The sequence below is a fragment of the Hyla sarda genome, chromosome 3, assembly GCF_029499605.1.
Source record: "Hyla sarda isolate aHylSar1 chromosome 3, aHylSar1.hap1, whole genome shotgun sequence".
NCBI classification, from domain to species: Eukaryota; Metazoa; Chordata; class Amphibia; order Anura; family Hylidae; genus Hyla; species Hyla sarda.
In genome coordinates this window covers 292,955,365-292,980,649 of record NC_079191.1, presented here as the reverse complement: position 1 = coordinate 292,980,649, position 25,285 = coordinate 292,955,365, and the positions used below count along the sequence as shown (strand labels likewise).

The 25,285-nt window shown below is 43.4% G+C and overlaps 1 protein-coding gene across 25 annotated transcripts in view; it reads right to left on the bottom strand.

Annotated features, from left to right (window-relative positions):
* AFDN (afadin, adherens junction formation factor) overlaps nucleotides 1-25,285 on the bottom strand; it is a 567,513-nt gene that overhangs the window by 133,572 nt on the left and 408,656 nt on the right. For all 25 annotated transcript variants that reach the window (XM_056566867.1, XM_056566890.1, XM_056566880.1 and 22 more), the window contains 4 exons: nucleotides 19,791-20,056; nucleotides 7,998-8,141; nucleotides 7,688-7,886; nucleotides 1,210-1,313 (listed from right to left, as the gene is read on the bottom strand). In XM_056566867.1, coding sequence (XP_056422842.1) covers nucleotides 1,210-1,313; nucleotides 7,688-7,886; nucleotides 7,998-8,141; nucleotides 19,791-20,056 — 713 coding nt within the window. The remainder of the gene's footprint in view (nucleotides 1-1,209; nucleotides 1,314-7,687; nucleotides 7,887-7,997; nucleotides 8,142-19,790; nucleotides 20,057-25,285) is intronic.

The window sequence follows — 25,285 nt, the reverse complement described above, 5'->3', positions numbered from 1 at the left end:
GTGGCCAGGGGCGGAGTCTCGCAGGGGGCCCTTGCTTTACTTGGTCCGGGGCCCTGATTGTTGTGAGTCTGTCCCGCTTAGCTGATCAGGACCCACCACGTATGAGCACACTTTATATAACGGGAGTCGGCAATGGACATTAATATACATCCATTGTCCTTAAGGGGTTTATCACAAAAGAATCCCTGCTGCTAATGATGACAAGCTGTATGAGTAAAGGGGGGACAGTTGCCCAGGACTTTAGGGGCGTAAGAGATAAGATGAAAGCTTTTATTTCAGGCAGTGTGGATCCTCTGAAGAAGGCAATAAGGCTCTGGATACATACACTCAGGTATTACCCTTTCAACAGGAAATGTTGCTTTTTAATAGCCCAAAAAGCTGCATGCTGCTATATTTTACCCCAAAGAAAGTGGGAGAAAAAAAATATAGCTCCTAAGTCTCAACAGAGGAGGCAGGTTATGATCTGTCATACCTGTTGTGGATCCAGTAAAAGCGGAAGTCATGATGTCAGTGTGAATAAAGTTCAGATGTATCTATACAGGACTTCCCAATTTGGCTCTATCGTAGAGTAGTGCTATAATTTCTCCCTGCCTGCTATTGAGAGTTTGCTCTGCTTATTTGTTGCTCATTGACTCTGCACTATCCACTGACAGCATGTAAAACTTGATCTCTCTAGAGTGATAGCAGGTAAAAGAGATGCATGTCTCAGGTCCTTAGGAAGAAGAAGGATGTACCTTTGAAACGCATTGTCCTACTTGAATCATCCCTTTTATGACTTAATAAAGACCGCAATTATTGACTATCTTCTGGCATGCGCCCGACATCAGACTTTTCTGCCTCAGTGCTGCAGGAACCTCGCCGGGATGTCTCAGCACCAGCTGTTTTCTCCAATGTTTAGACATGACACAAGCAGGAGGTAAACACTAGGACCATGGTCACGTGACTGCATGTGAAAGTGGCTTACAGAGGCATCTTGTACAGAAATGATTGATCGCTCCTAATGTGGTTAACCCAGTTACACGCAATGTTTGGGTTGTGTTCACACGTAGCAATTGTATTGCAGTTTAAAGCAAAACTGTACAGTATTACTTAATCACAGGTAAAAAAAACTTTGAAAACTCTGGCTAAAAGCTCTGAAAAGCTTTCCCCAAAAATTATCTGTTGGGACCCAGCCTCTATAAATAATTAAACTTAATCTAGTAGCTTTACCATGTCTGTGTTTTCAGTCAGTAGGTGATTGTCATAGTCAGCACCTTCAAAGTAGATTGTCCAAGTTCCAGGTGAACGTGTATGAGGGATAAGTCTACAGTAACCTGCAGAAAAAACAACAAAGAAGAAAACATGAAAGACTGCACTGAGCACTTGTTCTTAAAAAGAGGTAACAATGTCCTTTGTCAACCTTCCATCTTCCTGTGTTAATGTCGGTGATATCAGCAGCAAATGTAGGTTGTAACATACAGCTGACTTACCACTACAACATTGGACATGGGGTTATCCCTGATCCCAGCCATTTAACCTCTAATATCACAGTGACTAAGGATGTAATGGGTTTGACAGAAGGAGTTTTTGAGATTCAAATGGGTTACAATGGCAGAAGGGACCTAACAAAAGCCTTTGGTTTAAAAAAAAAAAAAAATGCTTTTATTTATCTATTGCACAAAAACACAAATTTGATCACAAAGTGACCAGGCTGCGCTAGAAAATCCATACTCTTTCCCCACCACTACTATTCAGACAGATGCTTGGTTGCCACTGCTCACCAATTCCTTATCACTTATGCTTATCACTGGCTGAGCAGTTACATCACTATTTTAAGAGGAGACCAGGAAGTGATGAGCAGTAAGGACCAAATTCTGTTGGAACTGCAGTACTGAATTTATTTATTTTTTTGCTCAGCCTAAAGTGCTTAATACTGAAGGTCTAAAATAGGCAGGTGGTCTGAAAAAGTGTTGTAAGAGATTAGAAAAATGCTGCTCTCTTCCAATAACTGCTCCAAACGTGCCCTGGGTTGTATTTGGTGTTGCAGTTTACCTACAATGAAGTTTGAGTTGCAATGACACACCTTGACAGATGTGGTGCTGAGTTTGGAACAAAGCAGTCACATTTTTCTAATTTTGTTTAAAGGGGAACTCCACTGCCCCAGCGTCCGGAACATTTAGTTCTGAACACTGGGTGCGGGCTGGGTCACGGCAACGCCCCTCATGACGTAATGTCATGCTGGGGCAGTGGAGTACCCCTTTAAGAGATTTATGGCCCTCAGGAATCACATATTTGCCCCTAGAAACAATACCTTTAGGAATACTGTGAGAAATATCTCACACAAAACACACAAAATGCAGCACTCAACAGTTACTGACACACTAACAGAATAATTGGGGAAAAATAAACTCAATGTGCCGAAACATAAAATTGGAGAAACACAGAGGTACTGTATATGACAACAGTAGGCTATGGGCGCAATTCTATAAAGCCTTATGAAGACAATAGGCTGTAATACAAACATAAGCATATGGTAAAAGATTTATGAAAAAAAAAAAAAGATATTAAATTGGACCTCTCTCAAAGGTCAAAAAGTCAAGATCTTCGACAGCTAGTTGCCTTTAGAGGCAAAAAAAAATGCTGCAGATTTATAGATACTTAAAAAATTGCTGCAAAAATGCCAGCAATACCACGACAAATGTGAACCAAAAGAAAAGCTCTAACAAAAAAACAAAATTTAAAAGAGAAACAAACAACATTACATACGCACATGACAGGCAAAGTAAAAAGTGATCCAAGTGTTTGGCAAATCCAATGAGTATATTTAGTATTTCGATGAACTTTTAACCCGCATCACAGCACCCTGACACTGCTGCCCACTTTGAAGAAGCTATAAGATTCAGCGGCTGAGGCTAAAGTGAAGGTGCACGAGCTCACCACATTAGGCATTTGCACACTAAAGAACCTCCACGTGCATATTTTCTCTCAGGGATTCTGCTCAAAGATTCCATCCTTTAGCAGTTGGACTGCACGGACCTGCTCAATCACCATTGACAGCAATGCAGTGCGTGCGTGCGTGCGTGCGTGCATGCATGCATGCGTAATTTCCGCCACTGAAATTCCACAGTGTGAATGGGTCCACAGAAGGCCCAATCACACCAATGTTACACAGTGGAATTCTGGAGCACAATTCCTCTACCAGAAATTGTGTTGTGTAAACATACCCTAAGTGTGTGTAATGGGTAGCATAAATATTACAAAGACCAATACACATCAAGCAACCAAAGCACCCAATGAACAGTGGTGTTTGGGGAAGGCAGCATCACATTGTGAAGGTGCTACCCCGTGTTTCTCCGAAAATAAGACCGGGTCTTATATTAGTTTTAGTCACAAAAAACACTAGGGCTTATTTTCAGTGTAGGGCTTATTTATTTACGGTACGGTATGTACATTGAACAACATGGCGGTTCCACGGTATTTACACCCCCCATTATCATGTGATGGGCGCAGCTCTGCCCCCCAATGTCCCCCCCTCCGGATTATCAGTCCAGTGATGCACCCCACATCGGGGGACAAATTGTATGTCACCCACTAGCGCAGCTTCTCTCCCCCCTGCCAAATAATTATCAGCCGCTGCGCTGTACTTTGTATTCCTGTGCCCGGGCTGCAAATATTTAAAAAACAAGCTTCAACTTACCTTCGTCCTCCGGTCCCCTGTTGCTAAGGCACCGGCCTCATGGTCCCTCTGCTGTTCTTGCTGCTTCCTGGTGTTGGGACGTCACAGAGCCTTCAGCCTATCACCGGCCGCAGCAATGTCCCGCCTCGGCCGATGATAGGCTGAGCCGACTGTCATGTAAGAAGCCGGCCTGCTTCTTACATCACAGTGGGCTCAGCCTATCATCGGCCGAGGCGGGACATCGCTGCGGCCGGTGATAGGCTGAAGGCTCTATGACGTTTCCATCCCCAGGACCGCAGCAAGAACAGCGGAGGGACCATGAGGCCAGTTCCTTAGCAACGGGGGAACGGAGGACGAAGGTAAGTTAAAGCTTGTTTTTTAATATTTGCAGCCTGGGCATTGTCTAGGTCAGTGGTCTTCAACCTGCGGACCTCTAGATGTTGCAAACATTTGCAACATCTGGAGGTCTGCAGGTTGGAGACCACTGGTCTAGGTCTTATTTTGGGGGTAGGGCTTATATTGCAGCCCACCCCGATAATCCAGCTAGGGCTTATTTTCGGGGAAACAGATGCATGATATAGAGATGGCAGTGGAAAAAATCTTCCTACACTGGGCAAGACTGACCAATTGGATATATTGCACATATTGATTGTGTTAAGGCTGACAATCCTGATTTTAATAAGCTACCGAGTTTTGTTTTGTGCAGACTGGTATTTTCATGGGTTATTTAGGCCTGTCCCTTTGTGTTGTTTTGATCCATTTTTGTTAATAATGGTAAGTTATGTAAGTTAATTATTTAGCCTAATTGGTTGTTTTTTCCGATTGTTTTTTTTTTTTTTGGGGGGGGGGGGGGGGTGGTGTTGGGGGCGACTACAGATATATCATAATGAAGATAACATTACTGGTTTACTGGTTATGGCTTTATTATATGTAACAAATGTATAATACTGTCAATATTTTGATCCCAAAAAAGGTAAATAAAGTAACATAGAAAAATATCCAAGATCCATTTAGTTTAGAATTATATCAAAGATCCATTTAGTCAACCTCTTGGATACCTGATGTGCTGATAAGAGTGCACTGAACAAGCTGGCCTTGTGCTGGGCTGTGTGAATGGAAATAAAAGAAACAGCAGCAACGCAGTAAGGAAGATGCTATACTAGGCGTCAGCAGACTAAATGGAGGAGGGATTACATAGAAGATGTAGCACTGTGTGCATACAGTGGCACACCAGGAGTTACACTAAGCAGTGAACTGCTTCTGCTATGAGAGGAAAGTTTTGATTTTTCTTGCCTGAAAAGGGCAGACTCTGTGAAGAACGTACACAGGGTGCAGGCGCACAGTATCTCTCTCCCTCTTAGGCTAGGTTCACACTACGTTTTTCAATTACGGTTCCCACATACGTTTTCTATCAAAAACCGTATGGGAAAAAAACGGATGGAACAGTATGGGAAAAAGTAAACTGTATGCGTTTGTAAACAGTATACTGTTTTTAAAAGTGCATACAGTTCCGCCAGTTTTTACAGCTAAAAAACCCATATGTTTTTGAAAATTTTGTCCATTTTTAATGGGAGGGGTCTTGGGTGGGGACTTTAGGATTCAAATGCGCAAAGTAAAAGCGTATACGTTTTTCCCGTATGGAACCGTATACATGTGCGTTTCCCCATTGACGTTCATGTTAAAAAAAACGTATGCGGTTGCAGTACGATTTTTAAACCGGAGTCAAAACCGCGGTTGACCACGATTTTGTCTCCGGTTTAAAAACCGTACTGCAACCGCATACGTTTTTTTTTTTTTTTAACATGGACGTCAATGGGAAAGGCTGGGTTCACACTACGTTTTTCAACTACGGTTCCCGCATACGTTTTCTATCAAAAACCGTATGGGAAAAAAAACCGGATGGAACAGTATGGGAAAAAGTAAACCGTATGGGTTTTAAACAGTATACTGTTTTTAAAAGTGCATACTGTTCCGTCCATTTTTGCAGAAAAAAAAAACAAGTTTTTGAAAATTTTGTCCATTTTTAATGGGAGGGGTCTTGGGTGGGGACTTTAGGATTCAAATGCGCATGTGCAAAGTAAAAACGTATACGTTTTTCCTGTATGGAACCGTATACATGTGCGTTTCCCATTGACGTCCATGTTAAAAAAAACGTATGCAGTTGCAGTACGGTTTTTAAACCGGAGTCAAAACCGTGGTTGACCACGATTTTGTCTCCGGTTTAAAAACCGTACTGCAACCGCATACGTTTTTTTTAACATGGACGTCAATGGGAAACGCACATGTATATGGTTCCATAGGGGAAAAACGTATACGTTTTTACTTTGCACATGCGCATTTGAATCCTAAAGTCCCCACCCAAGACCCCTCCCATTAAAAATGGACAAAATTTTCAAAAACGTATGGGCTTTTTTTCTACAAAAACGGACGGAACAGTATGCACTTTTAAAAACAGTATACTGTTTAAAAACCCATACGGTTTACTTTTTCCCATACTGTTCCATCCGTTTTTTTCCCCATACGGTTTTTGATAGAAAACGTATGCGGGAACCGTAGTTGAAAAACGTAGTGTGAACCCAGCCTCACCACGATTTTGTCTCCGGTTTAAAAACCGTACTGCAACCGCATACGTTTTTTTTTAACATGGACGTCAATGGGAAACGCACATGTGTACGGTTCCATACGGGAAAAACTTATAAGTTTTTACTTTGCACATGCGCATTTGAATCCTAATGTCCCCACCCAAGACCCCTCCCATTGAAAATGGACAAAATTTTCAAAAACGTATGTTTTTTTTTTCCTATAAAAACTGACGGAACTGTATGCACTTTTAAAAACAGTATACAGAAAGTAAAAACCTAATGGCCAGGATTGGAGATGTTTTTTGGGGGTAAGGAGTCATTTTAAAAGTGATTTATAGAAATGTTAGGTAATACATAGGCTATTAAACACATAGGATATTAAATCAGAGTTGTTTAAATCGACAGTGACAATTTAAAGGGGTACTCCGGTGAAAAACTTTTTTTTTTTAAATCTTTAAATCAACTGGTGCCTGAAAGTTAAACAGATTTGTAAATGAAGTGTATGAGAAGAAACCGCACTCACCCGTAATTCTTCGTGCAGGATACAAATTTATTCCAAAGAAGTGACAGAAAGGTCCATAGAACACAGTAGCTGCAGGTCGGCAAGGACTCTCGGGAGCATTCCATCAGGTGTGACAGCTGTTTCACGGGTCTCAGCCCGCTTGGTCTGACGAAGTGGGCAGAGACCCGTGAAACAGCTGTCACACCTGATGGAATGCTCCCGAGAGTCCTTGCCGACCTGCAGCTACTGTGTTCTATGGACATTTCTGTCACTTCTTTGGAATAAATTTGTATCCTGCACGAAGAATTACGGGTGAGTGCGGTTTCTTCTCATACACTTATATTGGCAAAGTGAAGTGTGCACCTTCACCAGCACCTCCGTATATTGCAGATACCATAGCCTCTTTAGACACCAGTTCGGCAGATACCAACTAACTGCGTTTACCAGCCACCCACTAGCAGTGCCGGAAATCTCTCTCTCACCTGATATATCAGATTTGTAAATTACTTCTATTAAAAAATCTTAACCCTTCCTGTACTAATTAGCTGCTGAATACTACAGTGTAAATTCTTTTCTTTTGAAACACAGAGCTGTCTGCTGACATCATGAGCACAGTGCTCTCTGCTGACATCTCTGTCCATTCTAGGAACTGCCCAGAACAGAATATGTTTGCTATGGAGATTTCCTTTTACGCTGGCAGTTCCTAAAATGGACAGAGATGTCAGCAGAGATCACTGTGCTCATGATGTCAGCAGACAGCTCTGTGTTTCAAACGGAAAATAATTTCCACTGTGGTATTTCGCAGCTAATAAGTACAGGAAGGATTAAGATTTTTTAATAGAAGTCATTTACAAATATGTTTAACTTTCTGGCACCAGTTGATTTAAAAAACAAAGTTTTTCACCAGAGTACCCCTTTAAGGATATTTTTACTTTTGTTCCTACACACCTCTTTGACACAGTGGTTCCAAAAATTCCTGTAAACCATTAGGTATGTTTCGAACCACATCACAAGAATAACCATCTTCAGGTAATAGAAAAGGTAGTTGTAAGTCAGGATCTTCCTCCAGCTGAACCTCTCGTCCATCACTGCGAGCCAGTTCATCGGCCGTATTCTCAGCTACTGATCTGACACTTTCTATTAGCTCCTATGAAATAAAATTATTAGTTATTCGAAATAGGATATACAAACACATTTGCTGTATGGTGCTGTAACTCAGAAGAATCTAAAGCATTCACATTTTTGATGCAATAATTACCGTAGGAATATAAGGTTCATCTGGGGCACAGTGATAATTGGTCAGAAGAGCCTGCAGTTGCAAGGAGTTCAGTTTAAAGCAGGTGTTGTTAATATTGGGGATATCTTGATGAGTGTACTTATCCATGGTAAGAAGCGTAGTTGCCTGTATAGTAAGACATAAAAGATATATCATTTTTAAAATCCATAATTTTTCAGCAAACTTAAAAACAGAGAATCACTGAAGAATATACAAAAAATTTTTACTCCTGGTCTATCTTTTCGGGGGTTATATAGTGTGAGCTACAGCTTTCTTATTTGTTTTCAATGTATATTTTGTTTCCAAATGTAACCTCTGTAGTAAAAAAAAAAGAAAATAATGATAATTTTAATCATTATCAGAAGAGGAGAAGTATTGTTTGCAGTTTGCGCTCAGTTTGTAATTTTTTGTACTTGGAGGGGCTAGGCTTATGATGCACAAATAGATTTACTGCATTTCTGCACTAAAAAAAAAATCACACAAGTATACTCCCCTCTCTAGGTGGCATAGGATGTGGGAAATTCAATGATGCATGCCTTTTAAAAATACGGACAATTATGTTGTGTGCTCAATTTATTAAATTAGACCCAGAAATCCCACCAGAAAATACTAAATGTATGGATGTCTTATTTGACAAAGTTTTTGGGTTTTGAAAGTTTTATTTGTTACAGAAAAGTTTTATAAATGTATTTTAAAAAATACAGAACCCTTCAAAAGGAGCTGTTAATTTTAACTTGAAGTGCCATTTGCAATCTTATGTGGTACGAGACTGCTGTATTAGCACATAAAGACTACTAAAGACAAGAAAATATGTACCTCATTCCCTAACCAAGAGAATATGTGCTGTCTGACTATCTCATATAGGCTAGAATTACACTTGGCGTTTCTTTTTTTTTTGGGGCAAAACTACCATAAAAAAAAACACTGCGTTTTTCTGTGGGAAATACACTGCAGCCAGATGTTAGCAGGGAGACAATAGGGTAATCCAAAACGACTTTGCATTTTTGGGTTTGACGTTTTTTTCGGACCCCAACTTTTTGCTGCTATCTGGCAGTTTTGCAAAATCGCAGCTTGCTGAGACTATGGCAGCTTGCTGAGAATCACTTCTTTCCTTCGCAGCCGAACATCAGAGTGCTGCTCTCGGACCTGTCCCTGCCGTGGCTGTACAGCTAGGAGTACAGCTGATGCTGAGTAGTAGATATTAGTGTATCTACTGCACAGCAAGAATTTATTGCGAGTCTGCGATGTGTACAGTATACATATTGCTGGTTCACTTAACCCTTTGCTGAGCTGAGTGCAATGCGCCAGCCCAGCAAGGAAAGGGTTAACCAGCACTTCAGATCAGTGCTGGTTAACCCTTTGGGGCTATACAGCATATTTAGCCATATACAGCCTGTATATACTGTATACAGAAACCGTCCACTTACCCAATTCTGCTGCTCCGGCTCCACCCCCTTGTGAAGACGTTTTTCCTCTGTTTCAGATCCGTGTATGCAGAGGATTACAGCGGATTGCGTGGACTACATTGATTATCTGCATTTTTTTCTTTTAATAAAATGCTAAGGAGGGCTTTGTGGGGGAGTGATTTTTCACTTAGTAGTGAAGGCCGTCTTATAGACGTAAACCATTACTAAGCTAGTGTTGACCTCCAATCATTACCCTGGTGCCCAACGCCACAGGTGTACTTGGAAGAGCAAGTACCAACAGGCCTGGAGCATCAAAAATGGCATTCCTGGGCCCAGGCGGTAACAGGCTGATATTATTTAGGCTGAGGAGGGCCAGTAACAGTAGACGACAAGTGCTCCTCACTGAGAGCGCTAGTGTCCCATCCTGGAGATTGCAGGGGGCCCCAGTGGTCAGACCCCCAAGATCAGCTACTTAAACCCTATCCTGAAGATAGGTGATAAGTTAGTTTTTGCCAGAGTACTCCTTAACCTCTTAAGGACTCAGGACGTACCTGTACGCCCTGAGCATGGTCCTGGTATTTAAAATGGGGTCACGCCGTGACCCCACATTACACCGGGATAGTCCAGGCTGCTAGTCATAGCCGGGACCCTGGGCTAATCGATCGTTGTGCCGCGCGCTATTAAACCTTCAGAAGCGGCGATGAAAGTTGATCACCACATCTGAAAGTGAAATTAAACGCTTCCTGGCAGCTCAGTCAGGCTGATCGGGACATCACAATAAAATTGCGATGTCCCGATCAGCTAGGACGCGAGTGGAGACCCCCTTACCTTGCTCTGTCGCGTCCGATCGGCGTTTGATTGCTCCAAGCCTGAGCTACAGGCTTGAACAATAGAGCACCTATCTAGCTGATCCATGCAAAGCTATGGCTTTGCAGGGATCAGGGTAAAAGACCAGTGTGCGCAGTGTTATAGGTCCCTATGGGAGCTATAGCACTGCAAAAAAAAAAAAAGTGAGAAAAAAAAAGTTAACAAAGGTCATTTAACCACTTCCCTAATAGAAGTTTGAATCATAAAAAAAAAAAACTGTGTACATAAAAATAAACATATGTGGTATCACCGCGTGTGTAAATGTCCTAACTATGAAAATATATCGTTAATTAAACCGCACGGTCAATGACGTACGCGCAAAAAAATTCCAAAGTCCAACATAGCATATTTTTGGTCACTTTTTATATCATAAAAAAAAAAAAACGACCAAAAAGTGCGATCAATGCAAAAATGGTACCGATAAAAACTTCAGAACACGGGCAAAAATTGAGCCCTCATACCGGCCCGCATGCGGAAAAATAAAAAAAGTTATAGGGGTCAGAAGATGACAATTTTAAATGTATACATTTTCCTGCATGTAGTTATGATTTTTTTCAGAAGAGCGAAAAAAATCAAACCTATATAAGTAGGGTATCATTTTAACCATATGGACCTACAGAATAAAGATAAGGTGTAATTTTTACCAAAAAAATGCACTGCCTAGAAACAGAAGCCCCCAAGAGTTACAAAATGACATTTTTTCTTCAATTTTGTAGCACAATGAAATTTTTTTCCGTTTCGCCGTGGATTTTTTGGTAAAATGACTAATGTCACTACAAAGTAGAATTGGTGGCATATCAAAAAATTGATAAGCCATCATATAGGAATTTTATGTGCAAAATTTAAAGAGTTATGATTTTTAGAAGGCGATGAGGAAAAAATGAAAATGCAAAAAAGGAAAGGGGTTAAAAACCACTGATAAGACAAAGAGGTATGGCTGCATTACTGTGCTACACAGTTTTTACATGATAAAGCCTGATGACAGTTGTGCTTTAGGCCCTTAACCCCTTAAGGACTGAGCCCTTTTTCTCCTTAAAGGGGTATTCCAGGCCAAAACTTTTTTTTATATATCAACTGGCTCCGGAAAGTTAAACAGATTTGTAAATTACTTCTATTAAAAAATCTTAATCCTTCCAATAGTTATTAGCTTCTGAAGATGAGTAGTTGTTTTCTGTCTAACTGCTCTCTGATGACTGAGCTGTGCAGTTCCTATGGGGATATTCTCCCATCATGCACAGCTCCCGGGACGTGACATCATCATTGAGCAGTTAGACAGAAAACTTCAGAAGCTAATAACTATTGAAAGGATTAAGATTTTTTAATAGAAGTAATTTACAAATCTGTTTAACTTTCCGGAGCCAGTTGATATATATAAAAAAAGGTTTTGCCTGGAATATCCCTTTAAGAACTGAGCCCTTTTTTTGCAATTTAACATAGTTTGTAAATTTTTGTAGCTACTTGCATCCTTTCTTTGTGAAAAATCCCAAAATGTCATGAAAATTTTTAAAATTTAGCATTTTTCTAACTTTTTCTGGGACCAGTTCAGTTGTGAAGTGGATTTAAGTGGTCTTCATATTAGAAACACCCCATACATGACCCCATTATAAAAACTGCACCCCCCCCCCCCCAAAGGATTCAAAATGACATTCAGAAAGTGTCTTAACCCTTTAGGTGTTTCACAGGAATAGCAGCAATGTAAAGGAGAAAATTCAAAATCTTAATTTTTTACACTAACATGTTCTTGTAGACCCAGTTCTTGAAATTTTACAAGGGGTAAAAGCCCCCAAAATTTGTAACCCAATTTCTCTCGAGTAAGGAAATACCGTACCTCATATGTGTATGTCAAGTGCTCTGTGGATGCACTACAAGGCTCAAAAGGGAAGAAGCGACAATGGGATTTTGGAGAGTGAGTTTTTCTGAAATGGTTTTTGGGGGGCATGTCACATTTAGGAAGCCCTATGGTGCCAGAACAGCAAAAACAAACAGACATGGCATACTATTTTGGAAATTACACCCCACAAGGAACCTAACAAGGGGATCAGTAAGCCTTAACACCCCACAGGTGTTTGACGACTTTTCGTTAAAGTTGGATGTGTAAATGAATTTTTTTTCACTAAAATGCTGGTTTTCCCCCAAATTTTTACAAGGGGTTATAGAAGAAAATGCCCCCCAAAATGTGTAACCCCATCTCTTCTGAGTTTGGAAATACCCCATGTGTGGACGTCAAGTGCACTGCGGACGCACTACAATGCTCAGAAGAGAAGTCGTCACATTTGGATTTTGGAAAGAAAATTTAGCTGAAATGGTTTTTGGGGGGCATGTGGCATTTAGGAAGCCCCTATGGTGCCAGAATAGCAAAAAAAACAAAAAACACATGGCATACTATTTTGGAAACTACACCCCTCAAAGAATGTAACAAGGGGTATAGTGAGCCTTAACACCCCACAGGTGCTTGACAAATTTCAGCTAAATTTGGACATGAAAATGAAAAATTAGATTTTTTCCCCCTAAAATGCTGGTGTTACCCCAAATTTTTCATTTTCACAAAGGGTAATTGGAGAAAAAGCCTCAAAAAAGGTTTAACCCCATATGTGGATGTAAAGTGCTCTGCAGGCAAACTACAATGCTCAGATGAGAAGGAGCGCGATTGTGCTTTTGGTGAGAGAATTTGGTTGGAATAGAAGTGGGAGGCCATGTGCGTTTAAAAAGCCCCCTGTGGTGCCAGAACAGTGGACCCCCCATGTGACCCCATTTTGGAAACTACACCCCTCACAGAATTTAATAAGGTGTGCAGTGAGTATTTACACCCCACTGGCGTTTGACAGATTTTGGAACAGTGAGCTGTGCAAATGAAAAATTAAATTTTTCATTTTCACGGACCACTGTTCCAAAAATCTATCAGACATCTGTGGGGCATAAATGCTCACTGTACCCCTTATTACATTACGGGAGGGGTGTACTTTCCAAAATGGGGTCACATGTTGGGGGGGGGGGGTCCAATGTTCTGGCACTATGGGGGCTTTTTAAACACACATGGCCTTCAATTTCGGACACATTCTTCCTCCAAAAGCCCAAAGGCGCTCCTTCTCTTCTGAGCAGTGTAGTTTGCCCACAGAACACTTTACATCCACATATGGGGTATGCTCTTACTCAGAAGAAATGGAGCTACAAATTTTGGGGGGCTTTTTTCCTATTCTCCCTTGTGAAAATGAAAAATGTAGGGTAACACCAGCATTTTAGTGACATTTTTTTTTTTTCTCATCCAACTTTAACAAAAATTTGTCAAACACCTGTGGGGTGTTAAGGCTCAATATACCCCTTGTTATGTTCTAGTGAGGGGTGTAGTTTCCAAAATGGGGTCACATGTGGGTATTTATTGTTTTGTGTTTATGTCAGAACCACTGTAAAATTAGCCACCCCTGTGCAAATCACCAATTTAGGCCCCAAATGTACATAGTGCGCTCTCCCTCCTGAGCCTTGTTGTGCGCTCACAGAGCACTTTACGCCCACATATGGGGTATTTCCGTTACAAATTTTGGGGGTCTTTTTTTCCATTTATAGCTTGTTAAAATTAAAAGTATGGGGCAACACCAGCATGTTAGTGTAAAAATTATTACACTAGTTTTAGTTATGCAATAGCTGGAGGCACATTGGTTGCGAAACACAGAATTTGTTACTTAACTCAGTGTTTCGCAACCAATGTGCCTCCAGCTGTTGCAAAACTAGAACTCCAAGCATGTACAGTCTCTCTGCATGCTGGGAGTTGTATTTTTGCAACAGCTGGAGGCACACTGGTTGCAAAACACTGAGTTAGGTAACAAACTCGGTTTCGCAACCAATGTGTCTCCAGCTGTTGCAAAACTGCAACAATCAGCATGCATTGACAGCCGAAGGGCAAGCTGAGAGTTGTACTTTTGCAACAGCTGGAGGCACACTACTACAACTCCCAGCATGCCTTTTGGTAGTTTGTGCATGTTGGGAGTTGAAGTTATGCAACAGCTGGATGCACACTTTTTTATAGAAAAAAATGTGCCTCCAGCTGTTGCAAAACTACAACTCCCAGCATGCCCCTTGACTTTGCATGCTGAGAGTTGTTGCTAAGCAACAGCAGAAGGTGAACAGGCCTCACCTCCTGCTGTATCCTGCCGCCGGGACCGCCGCTGCTGCTGCCACCAATCATGCTGCTCCTGTCGCCACCACTGCTGCTGAGGGGACCCCCCGCCAGACCAGGGCAAGAGACCCCCGCCGGTCCGATAGCCGCCATGATCGCCGTCTCAATCAGGGCAGTGATCAATCACGTGATCGTGAGGCGACACCCGTGGAACCTCACTCTTGCTGGGTAAGTGTGAATTGGGCTGTCTCGCACAGCCCCATTCACCCGGAATCGCCGGTCTAAATAGACGAGCGATCCACGGCGATCGCCGATATGGGGGGACCTCAGGACCCCCCTAGGCGATATTCCTGGATGCCTGCTGAACGATATCAGCAGGTATCCCGGTTCGGTCCCTGCCCGGCGAGCAGCAGGGGCCGGAAGAACGCAGGGCGTACCCATACGCCCTGAGTCCTTAACCCCTTCCCGCAAATGGACGTGTATACACGTGCATTTTTCCTGTGACTTAAAGCAAATGGACGTGTATACACGTCCAATACATTTTCTATCACCATGTCCGTTGGCATGGTGATAGAAACGTCATCTCAGCTGTTCTGGACAGCTGACCGATGACACTATGCAGCTGGGGACCAATCAGACTGGTCCCCTGCTGCTGATCGTTGTCATTAGTCAGTCAGTCAGTGACTGACTAATGACAAGGGCTTGCGGGGTTCCGGGCTGATTGCGTCTCTGGAGACCCGATTGCCCGGAAAATAGTGATGATCGGAGCGGTCAGAGACAGCCCCGGTCATCCTAAGGCATAGGAGCGAGGTGGCAGCTGCTAGCGCTAGCGACCAGTGGCAGGAGGTGGGCGGGAGGTTAAAGGTGAAATCCCCGCTCTGCCCGCCCCTGAATGTCGGCGCAGAGCGGGGGGAAGATGGTGGACGGGTTCGGAAATTTCACCTCACACCCGGACCGACGATCGCAGCGGGACTGGTGGCAGGATTGGGACAGGAAGCGCGGGACCGATGGAGGCAGCGGCGGACGCAGCAGTAAAGATCAGCCGTAAGTGATCTTCACTGCTGTGTTCCAGGAGTTGCCAAACTACAACTCCCAGCAAGCCCAGACAGCCAAAGGCTGTCTGGGCATGCTGGGAGTTGTAGTTTTGCAACATCTGGAGACCCACAGCTTGGAGACCACTGTTCAGTGGTGTCCAAACTGTAGCCCTTCCAGATGTTGCAAAACTACAACTCCTAGCATGTCCAGACAGTCCGGGCATGCTGGGAGTTGTAGTTCTGTAACATCTGGCCCTTCAGATGTTGCAGAACTACAACTCCCAGCATGCCTTGACAGTCTGGGCATGCTTGGAGTTGAAGTTTTGCAACATCTGGAGGGCTACAGCTTGGACACCACTGCATAGTGGTCACCAAACTGGGACCCTCCAGATGTTGCAAAACTAACTCCCAACATGTCTTTTGGCTGTCCGTGCATGCTGGGAGTTGCAGTTTTGAAACAGCTGGAGGCACCCTTTTTGGGAAACACTGAGTTAAGTAACAAACTCAGTGTTTTGCAACCAGTGTGCATCCAGCTGTTGCATAACTACAACCCCCAGCATGCACGGACAGCCAAAGGGCATGCTGGGAGTGTTAGTAGTATGCCTCCAGCTGTTGCATAACTACAAGTCCCAGCATGCCCTCAGTTGTCACTGCATGCTGAGAGTTGTAGTTTTTGAATCGACTGAAGGCACACTGGGTGCAAACTACAACTTCCAGCATGCACTGATAGACCGTACATGCAGGGAGTTGTAGTTTTGCAACAGCTGGAGTCACACTGGTTGTGAAACACTGAGTTAAGTAACAAACTGTGTTTTGCAACCAGTGTGCCTCCAGCTGTTGCATAACTTTAACCCCCAGCATGCACGGACAGCCAAAGGGCATGCTGGTAGTTTTGCAACAGCTGGAGGTTTGCCCACCCCCCCTATGTGAATGTACAGAGTACATTCACACGGCCTGGGTCTACAGCGAGCTTCTTGCTACAAGTTTGAGATGCAGCAAGTTTTCCGCCGCAGCTCAAACTCCCAGCGGGAAGCTCGCTGTAGACCCCGGCCGTGTGAGTGTACCCTAAAAACACTACACTATACTACATTACACAAAATAAAAAGTAAAACGCTACATACACACATACCCCTACACAGTCACCTCCCGCCCACATAAAAAAAAAAAATTCTTGTATGACACTTTTTCCAAAATGGAGCCTCCAGCTGTTGCAAGACAACTCCCAGTATTGCCAGACAGCGATTGACTTTCCAGGCATGCTGGAAGTTTTTCAACAGCTGGAGGCACCCTGTTAGGGAAACACTGCCATAGGGTATTTTTGGTATCGGAGGCAAGTGTAATTCTTGCATCCGGTTCCGTCCTTATGCAAATCCCTTATTTATTCTTCAAATGCGCATGGCGCTCTCTCACTATTTCAAGGCAACAGTTTAGGGCCACATATGGGGTATTTTCGTACTTAAGAGAAATTGCCTAACACATTTTGGGGAGCTTTTTCTTCTATTACCCCTTGTAAAAATGTTAAATTTGGGGGAAAACCAGCATTTTAGTGAAAAAAAACATTTATTTAAACATCCGACTTTAACAAAAAGACGTCAAACACCTGTGGGGTGTTAAGGCTCACTGGACCCCTTGTTACATGCCTTGATGGGTGTAGTTTCCATAATAGTATGCCACGTGGATTTTTTTGGCTGTTCTGGCACCAAAGGGGCTTCCTATATGTGACATGCCCCCCAAAAACCATTTCAGAAAAAATCACTCTCCAAAATCCCATTGTTTCTCCTTCCCTTCTGAGCCCTCTACTGCATCCGCCGAACACTTGACATACACATATGAGGCATTTCCTTACTGGAGAGAAATTGGGTTACAAATTTTGGGGGGATTTCTCTCCTTTTACCCCTTATAAAAATTCAAAAACTGGGTCTACAAGAACATGGGAGTGTAAAAAATGCAGATTTTGAATTTTCTCCTTCACTTTCCTGCTATTCCTGTGAAACACCTAAAGGGTTAACACACTTTCTGAATGTCATTTTGAATACGTTGAGGGGTTCACTCTTTATAATGGGGTCATTTGTGGGGTATTTCTAATATGAAGGTCCTTCAAATCAACTTCAAAACTGAACTGGTCCCTGAAAAATTTAGAAAATTTTTTGAAAAATTTGAAAATTGCTGCTATACTTTGAAGCCCTCTGGTGTCTTCCAAAAGTAAAAACATGTCTAGTTTATGATGCAAACATAAAGTAGACATATTGTATATGTGAATCAATATATCATTTATTTGGTATGTCTATGTTCCTTACAAGCAGAGAGTTTCAAAGTTCGAAAATTGCAAAATTTTCAAATTTATCATGAAATTTTTGAATTTTTCACCAAGAAATGATGCAAGTATCGTCGAAATTTTACTGCTATGTTAATGTAGAGTATGTCACAAAAAAGAACTCTCTCGGAATCAAATTCATAAGTTAAAGCATTGCAGAGTTATTAATGCTTAAAGTGACAGTGGTCAGATGTGAAAAAAACGCTCTGGTCCTTAAGGTGAAAATGGGCTTGGTCCTTAAGGGGTTGAGGACTCGGAAACAGGGGCGTATAGATACGCCCTGCGTCCTTAAGGGGTTAAAGGGGTACTCCCCTGGAAAACTTTTTTTAATCAACTGGTGCCAGAAAGTTAACACAGATTTATAAATTACTTCTATTTAAAAAATCTTAACCCTTCCAGTACATTTTCAGCTGCTGTATGCTCCACAGGAAGTTCTTTTCTTTTTGAATTTCCTTTATGTCTGACCACAGTGCACTCTGCTGACACCTCTGTCCATTTTAGGAACTATCCGGAGCAGGATCGTTTTCCTATGGGGATTTTCTCCTACTCTGGACAGTTCCTAAAATGGACAGAGGTGTCAGCAGAGAGCACTGTGGTCAAACAGAAAGGAAATTCAAAAAGAAAAGAACTTCCTGAGGAGCATACAACAGCTGATAAGTACTGGAAGGGTTAAGATTTTTAAATAGAAGTAATTTACAAATCTGTTTAACGTTCTTGCTCTAGTTGATTAGAAAAAAAAAGTTTTCCAGTGGAGTACCCCTTTAATGACACAGCCCATTTGGCGTTAACCACTTAAAGGGGTACTCCGCCCCTAGACATCTTAACCCCTTATCCAAAGGATAGGGGATAAGATGTCTGATCGCGGCGGTTCTGCCGCTGGGGACCCCCCAATCACAACCGTGGCACCCCAGACATCCAGTGCACAGAGCGAACTTCGCTCCTTGCCGGATGACTGGTGATGCGGGGTGGAGGCTCGTGAAGTTGCGTTCTTGTGATGTCACGGCCACGTCCTCTCAATGCATAGCTGTGATGTCACAAGCGGGCCGTGACCGTGATGTCACGAGCCTCCAGCGCTGCACCCGATGTTCTAAAGGAATGGCGGGTGCAGAGGGGATAAGATGTCTAGGGGCGGAGTACCCCTTTAAGGACCAATACAATTAGGCCTGTACGCCCATTAACCCCTTGAAGACCAAGCCCAATTTGACCTTAAAGACCAGGCCAATTTTCGTTTTTGCACTTCTTTTCCCCCCTCCTCTTCTAAAAATCATAACGCTTTCAATTCTGCACCTACAAACCCATATAAGGGCTTTTTTTTTTTGCATCACCAATTGTACTTAGTAATGACATGACTTATTTTATAACAATCTGTGGCGAAAAATATTATTTATGGGGTGAAATTTAAAAAACAAACGCCATTTTGTAACTTTTGGGGGATTCAGTTTCCATGCAGTGCACTTTTCGTTAAGAATGACACCTTATCTTTATTCTGTAGGTCCATAAACGGTTACAAGGATACCCAATTTATGTAGGTTTTATTTTACTACTTAAAAAAAAATGATAACTACATGCACCAAAATTTGCATGTTTAAAATTGTAATTTTCTGACACCTATAACTTTTTTTTTTCTTTTTCAGCATATGGGTCTATAATTCTAAATCTCCCCAAATAGGTTTATTTATACTTAAAGCACACCTGTCATTTCAGGGGACCTTTCTGGATAAGCTGCCCTTAGTGTTCCTTATGTGTACACACAATTTCTGGCCACTATATAACATTTATTTTTCATCAGATCTCTGCTCTGCAGGCTTTATCTATAATGTCCAGTTCGCCCAATGCTAGTGAGCTCCTCCCTGGATTGTAGTTTAATAACAGGAGAAAGAAGCATCTTTGTCTAATAAGATATATTACATTTTTCATATTTGCTTGTACTATTGATCTGTGCAAAGTTTGTTTAAATGACAGTGCATGTTTAAGTTTTTGTGTATGTCAGAACTGTAAAATTTGTCCAGAAATAAAGCAACGGTCCTTTATTATACTGCTTACCTGAACTATTCTGCTAAGGTGACAATCTGCAGCAAGCTCCAAGCCTTGCTTTTCAGCCCATGCCTCTATATGAGCTAGCTGCTGACGAATTATAGCTCCCCAGTAGTGAGAACACAAGCCAGAGTCGGGGTCAGTGACAAGCCTATTGAACAGCCACATATTGATGAAGTGGAACAGCTGAGAGAAAAGCTGTATAGTTAAAGCAGCATTCACCCGACAACGCCTCAGAAGAGACATTGCTCCAGTCAATGTATGCAGAACATCATCTAAAATGAGCAAAAACAATTAAGTCAAAAGCAATAAACAATTATTAATAAGACAGCAAATTTTTACATTGTTTTACCATATTAAAGTAAACAGTTTTAAAAGCTGCATCTATCAGACATTTACTGCATGTCCTATAAATATGCAATAAATGTTTGAGAAGGTAATAACCTTTACATTTTAAAGAAAAAGTAAGAACTCTTTGATAAGCTCAGTATTTTAAAGCATACTTGTCAAGTCCCATAAAAAAAGTTATAGGTTACTCCGTACCTAATCCTGATCATGTATGTATAGTTTTTGCGTGTTCAGAACTTATATTTCTTTCCAAAATACCCTATCTTTTGCTCACTTGATTTTCATCTTTTCTTGTGAGGCTTGTCCCTCACTCTGCATGACTCATCTTTCTCCCTGGGTCTCTGTATCAAATCACTGCAGGTTGCTCTGTTTTACAGTTCTCTCTGTTTTAATGCTGTACATGTTATACAGAGAGGAGGGTTATTGGATTGTGCCTGCAGTTTACCTAAGACACTATGGTGAGGGTAAAATGTGTAAAAACTAAAAGATCCTTCTAAATTAGTGCAAAGGTTTAGTGATAAAAGTACAGTAGTTTTTTATATGTTCTATCTGACCAGGTGAGTCTTCCAGCTTTCTTAGACTCCTGAATGGCAGAGAAGCTGCCCCAACTGTGTTTTACAAACAGGCAGCTTCACACATATTGGGAGAGATTTATCAAAACCTGTGCAGAGGAAAACTTGCCCAGTTGCCCATAGCAACCAATCAGATTGCTTCTTTCATTTTTCACAGGCCTTCATGAAAATGAAAGCAGCAAGCTGATTGGTTGCTATGGGCAACTGGGCAAGTTTTCCTCTGCACAGGTTTTGATAAATCTCCCCCATTATGCTTAGATCCTCAGCAGAGAACTCTGTCTTCATGCTCCTTTAGCTGCTGGTCTAAGCTGCTGATAGACCAGAGCAGGCCACATGGTTAAAGGGGTAGACCAGTGGTGAAAAACGTATCCCCTATCTTAAAGGGGTACTCCGCCCCTAGACATCTTATGCCCTATCCAAAGGATAGGGGATAAGATGTCAGATCGCTGCGGTCACGCCGCTGGGGAGCCCTGGGATCCCCGCTGCGGCACCGCGCTCTCATTACAGCACAGAGCGAGTTCGCTCTGCACGTAATGACGGGCAGTACAGGGGCCGGAGCATCGTTACGTCACGGCCCGCCCATTTCAATAAAAGTCTATGGGAGGGGTCGCGGCGGTCGTCACGCCCCCTCCCAAAGACTTGCATTAAGGGGACGGGCCGTGATGTCACAAGGGGCGGAGCCATGACGTCACGCTGCTCTGTCCCCCGTATCGCCCGTCATTACGCACAGAGCGAACTCTCTCTGTGCTGTAATGAGAGCGCGGTGCCGCAGCGGGGATCCCAGGGCTCCCCAGCAGCAGGACCGCGGCGATCTGACATCTTATCCCCTATCCTTTGGATAGGGGATAAGATGTCTAGGGGCGGAGTACCCCTTTAAGGATTGGGGATAAGTTTCAGATCGTGGGGGGGGGGGGGGTTCCCGACCGCTGGAGCCCCCCACGATCTCTCTGTATGCGGCTCGCTGGCCAGATAGCGCGTGTTGACCACCGCACGACACGCCCCCTCAATACATCGCTATGGCAGACGCCATAGCGTTGTATTGAGGGGGCGTGTCGGCCGCCGCTTCGTGCGGTGGTCAACACGCCCCCGCGGTATGGCAGGGCCCTGTACAGGAGATTGCGGGAGGCCCCAGCGGTTGGACCCCCCCGCAATCTTTAACTTATCCCTTATCCTTAGGATAGTGGATAAGTTTTTCACCACTGTATATCTCCTTTAAGGAGAAGTGAATATAGATGACAGAAGTGTGTTCGGTCTCTGAGGACTGAGGAGCAGTCTGTGACATCTTATCCCCTATGCAAAGTGCTTTACAGAGATTGGACATCTTATCTCCTATCCTTTGGAAAGGGGATAAGATGTCTAAGGGCGGAATAACCCTTTAAGAATAAAACAAATGTGTGAAAAGGTAAAAAATTTTTGAATCTAAAAAAAAAACAAAAAAAAAACATAGGAGCCAGGATTTTTATATAACGGTACTACTCCTGCATAGTACTGACTTTTGGATTGCTTTTTTCCCTGATATATAATTTAACAAAAAAAAAAAAAAAATCAGCAATTCTTGGCTTTTTTATGTTTACGCCATTCACTGTGCGGTTTAGATAAAAGTTATACTTAAAAAGTTCAGACATTTCCATGCATGGTGATACCAAATGTGTGTTTTTTTTTTGTATACATACAAAAGGGGGGTGCTTTGAATGAGTACTCGTCGAAAAAATTTTTTTTAAATCAACTGGTGCCACAAAGATGAACAGATTTGTAAACTACTTCTATTTAAAAATCTTAATCCCTCCAGCACTTATCAGCTGCTGTATACTACAGAGGAAGTTCTTTTCGTTTTGAATTTCTTTTCACTCTGACCACAGTGCTCTCTGCTGACACCTCTGTCCATATAAGGAACTGTTTCGAGCAGGAGAGGTTTTCTATGGGGATTTGCTTCTACTCTTTAAAGGGTCCGATCGGCTTTTTTCTCTTTTTCTTGAGTCAATCGGACCCTGAAACGGGTCAGATACAAACTGCTACTGTTGGGTTCTGACAGCCCCTATTCACTTGCATGGGGCCAGTCGTGATCCGGTAGTTTTACAGGAACTTAGAAAATAGTGTTTGCACCATTTTCTTCCCTGCTAAACTTGAAAGAACTGCTGACTGAGCTCCACCTAACGGACAATCAGCTTCTCTGCCATTCAGGAGTCTGGGAAAGCTTAATGACACAGAAACTATGAACTTGCTGGGAGGAGTGAGCCTGTTACCAGGAGGATCAAGATTGCTTCACTGCTAAGGCACCGTGCAGTACTGACAAGCCCTACAGAGTTATCCCATCAGCTCCTGTCATACGTGTTTGTCCTCCTTCCTCCATTGAATGCTTAGCTCTCCGGCAACTCTGCTCCTCACACGTTTCTAGGTGTGATGAATGAAAGCAACAGCATATATTGTTAAATGGCCGTCAGAAGAATTCAGCAAATCTAAGTTAAGGACGGCAGAGAAGGGAGCGGCTGTGATACCATGATACTGGGCTCATGAAATCGTGGGCACCAGCGCCAAATATTTAGTCAGTCACTCTCGTGCCAGGCATTTATCAAGGTCTGGGTTAACAAATACAAAAGGACTAAAAAAGTTTCTTGGTGGGAGTGTACAACTTTAAAATTGCATAACTGTGTTTTCATTGTGCGCATATACTTGAGCCAAAATTATCTATTTTGTGCTATTTTTATGTTGTCTGTGCCACCTTCATAATTTTTTTTGTAGTGCACTTGCATGGGGTGTGGTTAACAGATGCACTGGTTGGTGCACTGAATTTATCACTTGCCCAAAGATTATTTTTGTACTCGAGTGACCAGCTGTGAGCTTTTCACTTTTTTGAACTATCCAGGGATCATTTACACAAGTTAATGAAGTGATTTGCGCAACACAATAAGTATTGCACAGCAACACAACACATTTTGGGTAGCAGGTTTCACATTGTGCAAAATTGTGCCCTAATAATTTCCCCACCTTGTACATACTCATAAGGCCTTCATTATTTTTCTTTTTATCATGTGTCTTCATTAATACATTAAAGGACCAAAATCCATTTTGGCCTTAACCCCTTAAGGACCAGGCGTTTTTCTGTTTTTGCACTTTCATTTTTTCCTCCTTACTTTAAAAAAATCATAACCCTGGGGGCGAGGCTAGCCATGTAAGAGAGAGGTCGCAGGACTGAGGAGCTCCGCTAAATCGGCACCAATACCGGGTGATTACACAGGCTAACATGCGAACTCGGAGGTCAGGACGGCAGAGGAAGAAGTTGGGAACCTCTCAGCACACGGAGGTCCCCATATCTAACTTTTTCACGCCACTTCTAGCCCTGAAAGAAGAATGGAGCGGGATGGCCGGGCTTTCCAAAATGGCGCGGGCGACTCAGGAGAAGAGTGTGCCCGCCCCCTCACCACCGGAGACTGCACCCACCATGACCGGCACAGGCTCCGGACCGCAACGACACCACTTGCCGGCGCTGCTGAACCTCCCTGGGCAAAGGGGGACTGGCCGACCGTCTTTACCTGCCGCGAGTGAAGAGGCTGCCTCCCCCGACATCTCCCTGAGCGGCGTGCGCGAGGACCACGTGCGCGGCAGAGAACGCATGCGGGGGGACTCGACGGAGCACAGAGGAACCCATCTGACAGCCGGCTCACAGCCCTTGCTCTCCCCCTCTGCCGCTGTGGAAGGGTGGATTGAGCAGGCGCCCACTGGACTACCAGGTACTCCGGGAGAGGGGAGGAGGAACCAGGGGGGCACACAACGCTTGAAACCCCGGATGACAGATCTCTGCTGTCCCCCGCCACCATCTCTGGGGGGACCCCCCTCGCCATCCCAAAGTATACCCTCCATCTTCAGGGACTCCCCAGAGTCCCCTGGCCTACATCACTCCTCCTCTGAGGGAGAACTAGCCATGGAGGGGACTGCTACTGAAAAGGCCGTGCCGCCAGCACCTGTACAGCACCAGCCCCTACCTGGGGGGTTGGGGAACCTGCCACACTTTGATTCATCTCCCCCTCACGAATTGACACCGCTGGCACCTACAGGGGGAAGAACCACGGTCGCAGCACAGGAGATCACTCGGCCCTGCCAGCCCCTGGGACAGCGACTGATGACAGGTTATGGTGCTGCTGCTGCCATAGGGGAACATACTCCAGATCTACTCCCACCAGCCCAGGCGGTGGCCCTACTAAAAGGCCATCCAGAACTGCAGGCCCTACTTGCTCTCCTTCCAACAAAAGCATACATGTCAGCAATGGCTCTTGACCTGAAATACGCTTGGCGCCAGGATCTCCAGCCGGTTAAGAACAACGTTTCTGCCCTGCAAACCAGAGTGTCTGACCTAGAGGACTTTCAATCATCTGTCTTAACCTCCAACCAGGATATGCAGTCGACTATACGCCAACACTCTGCCACTCATCATGCACTTTCTGAACATCTCGATGACATCGAGAACAGGAACCGCCGAAATAACGTGCGACTGAGGGGTTTACCAGAAGCCACCAGGACCCCTGATCTCTTCTCCACTGTAGTGGGGATATTCAATATGATATTGGATAGACCGCCAGAAACTCACAT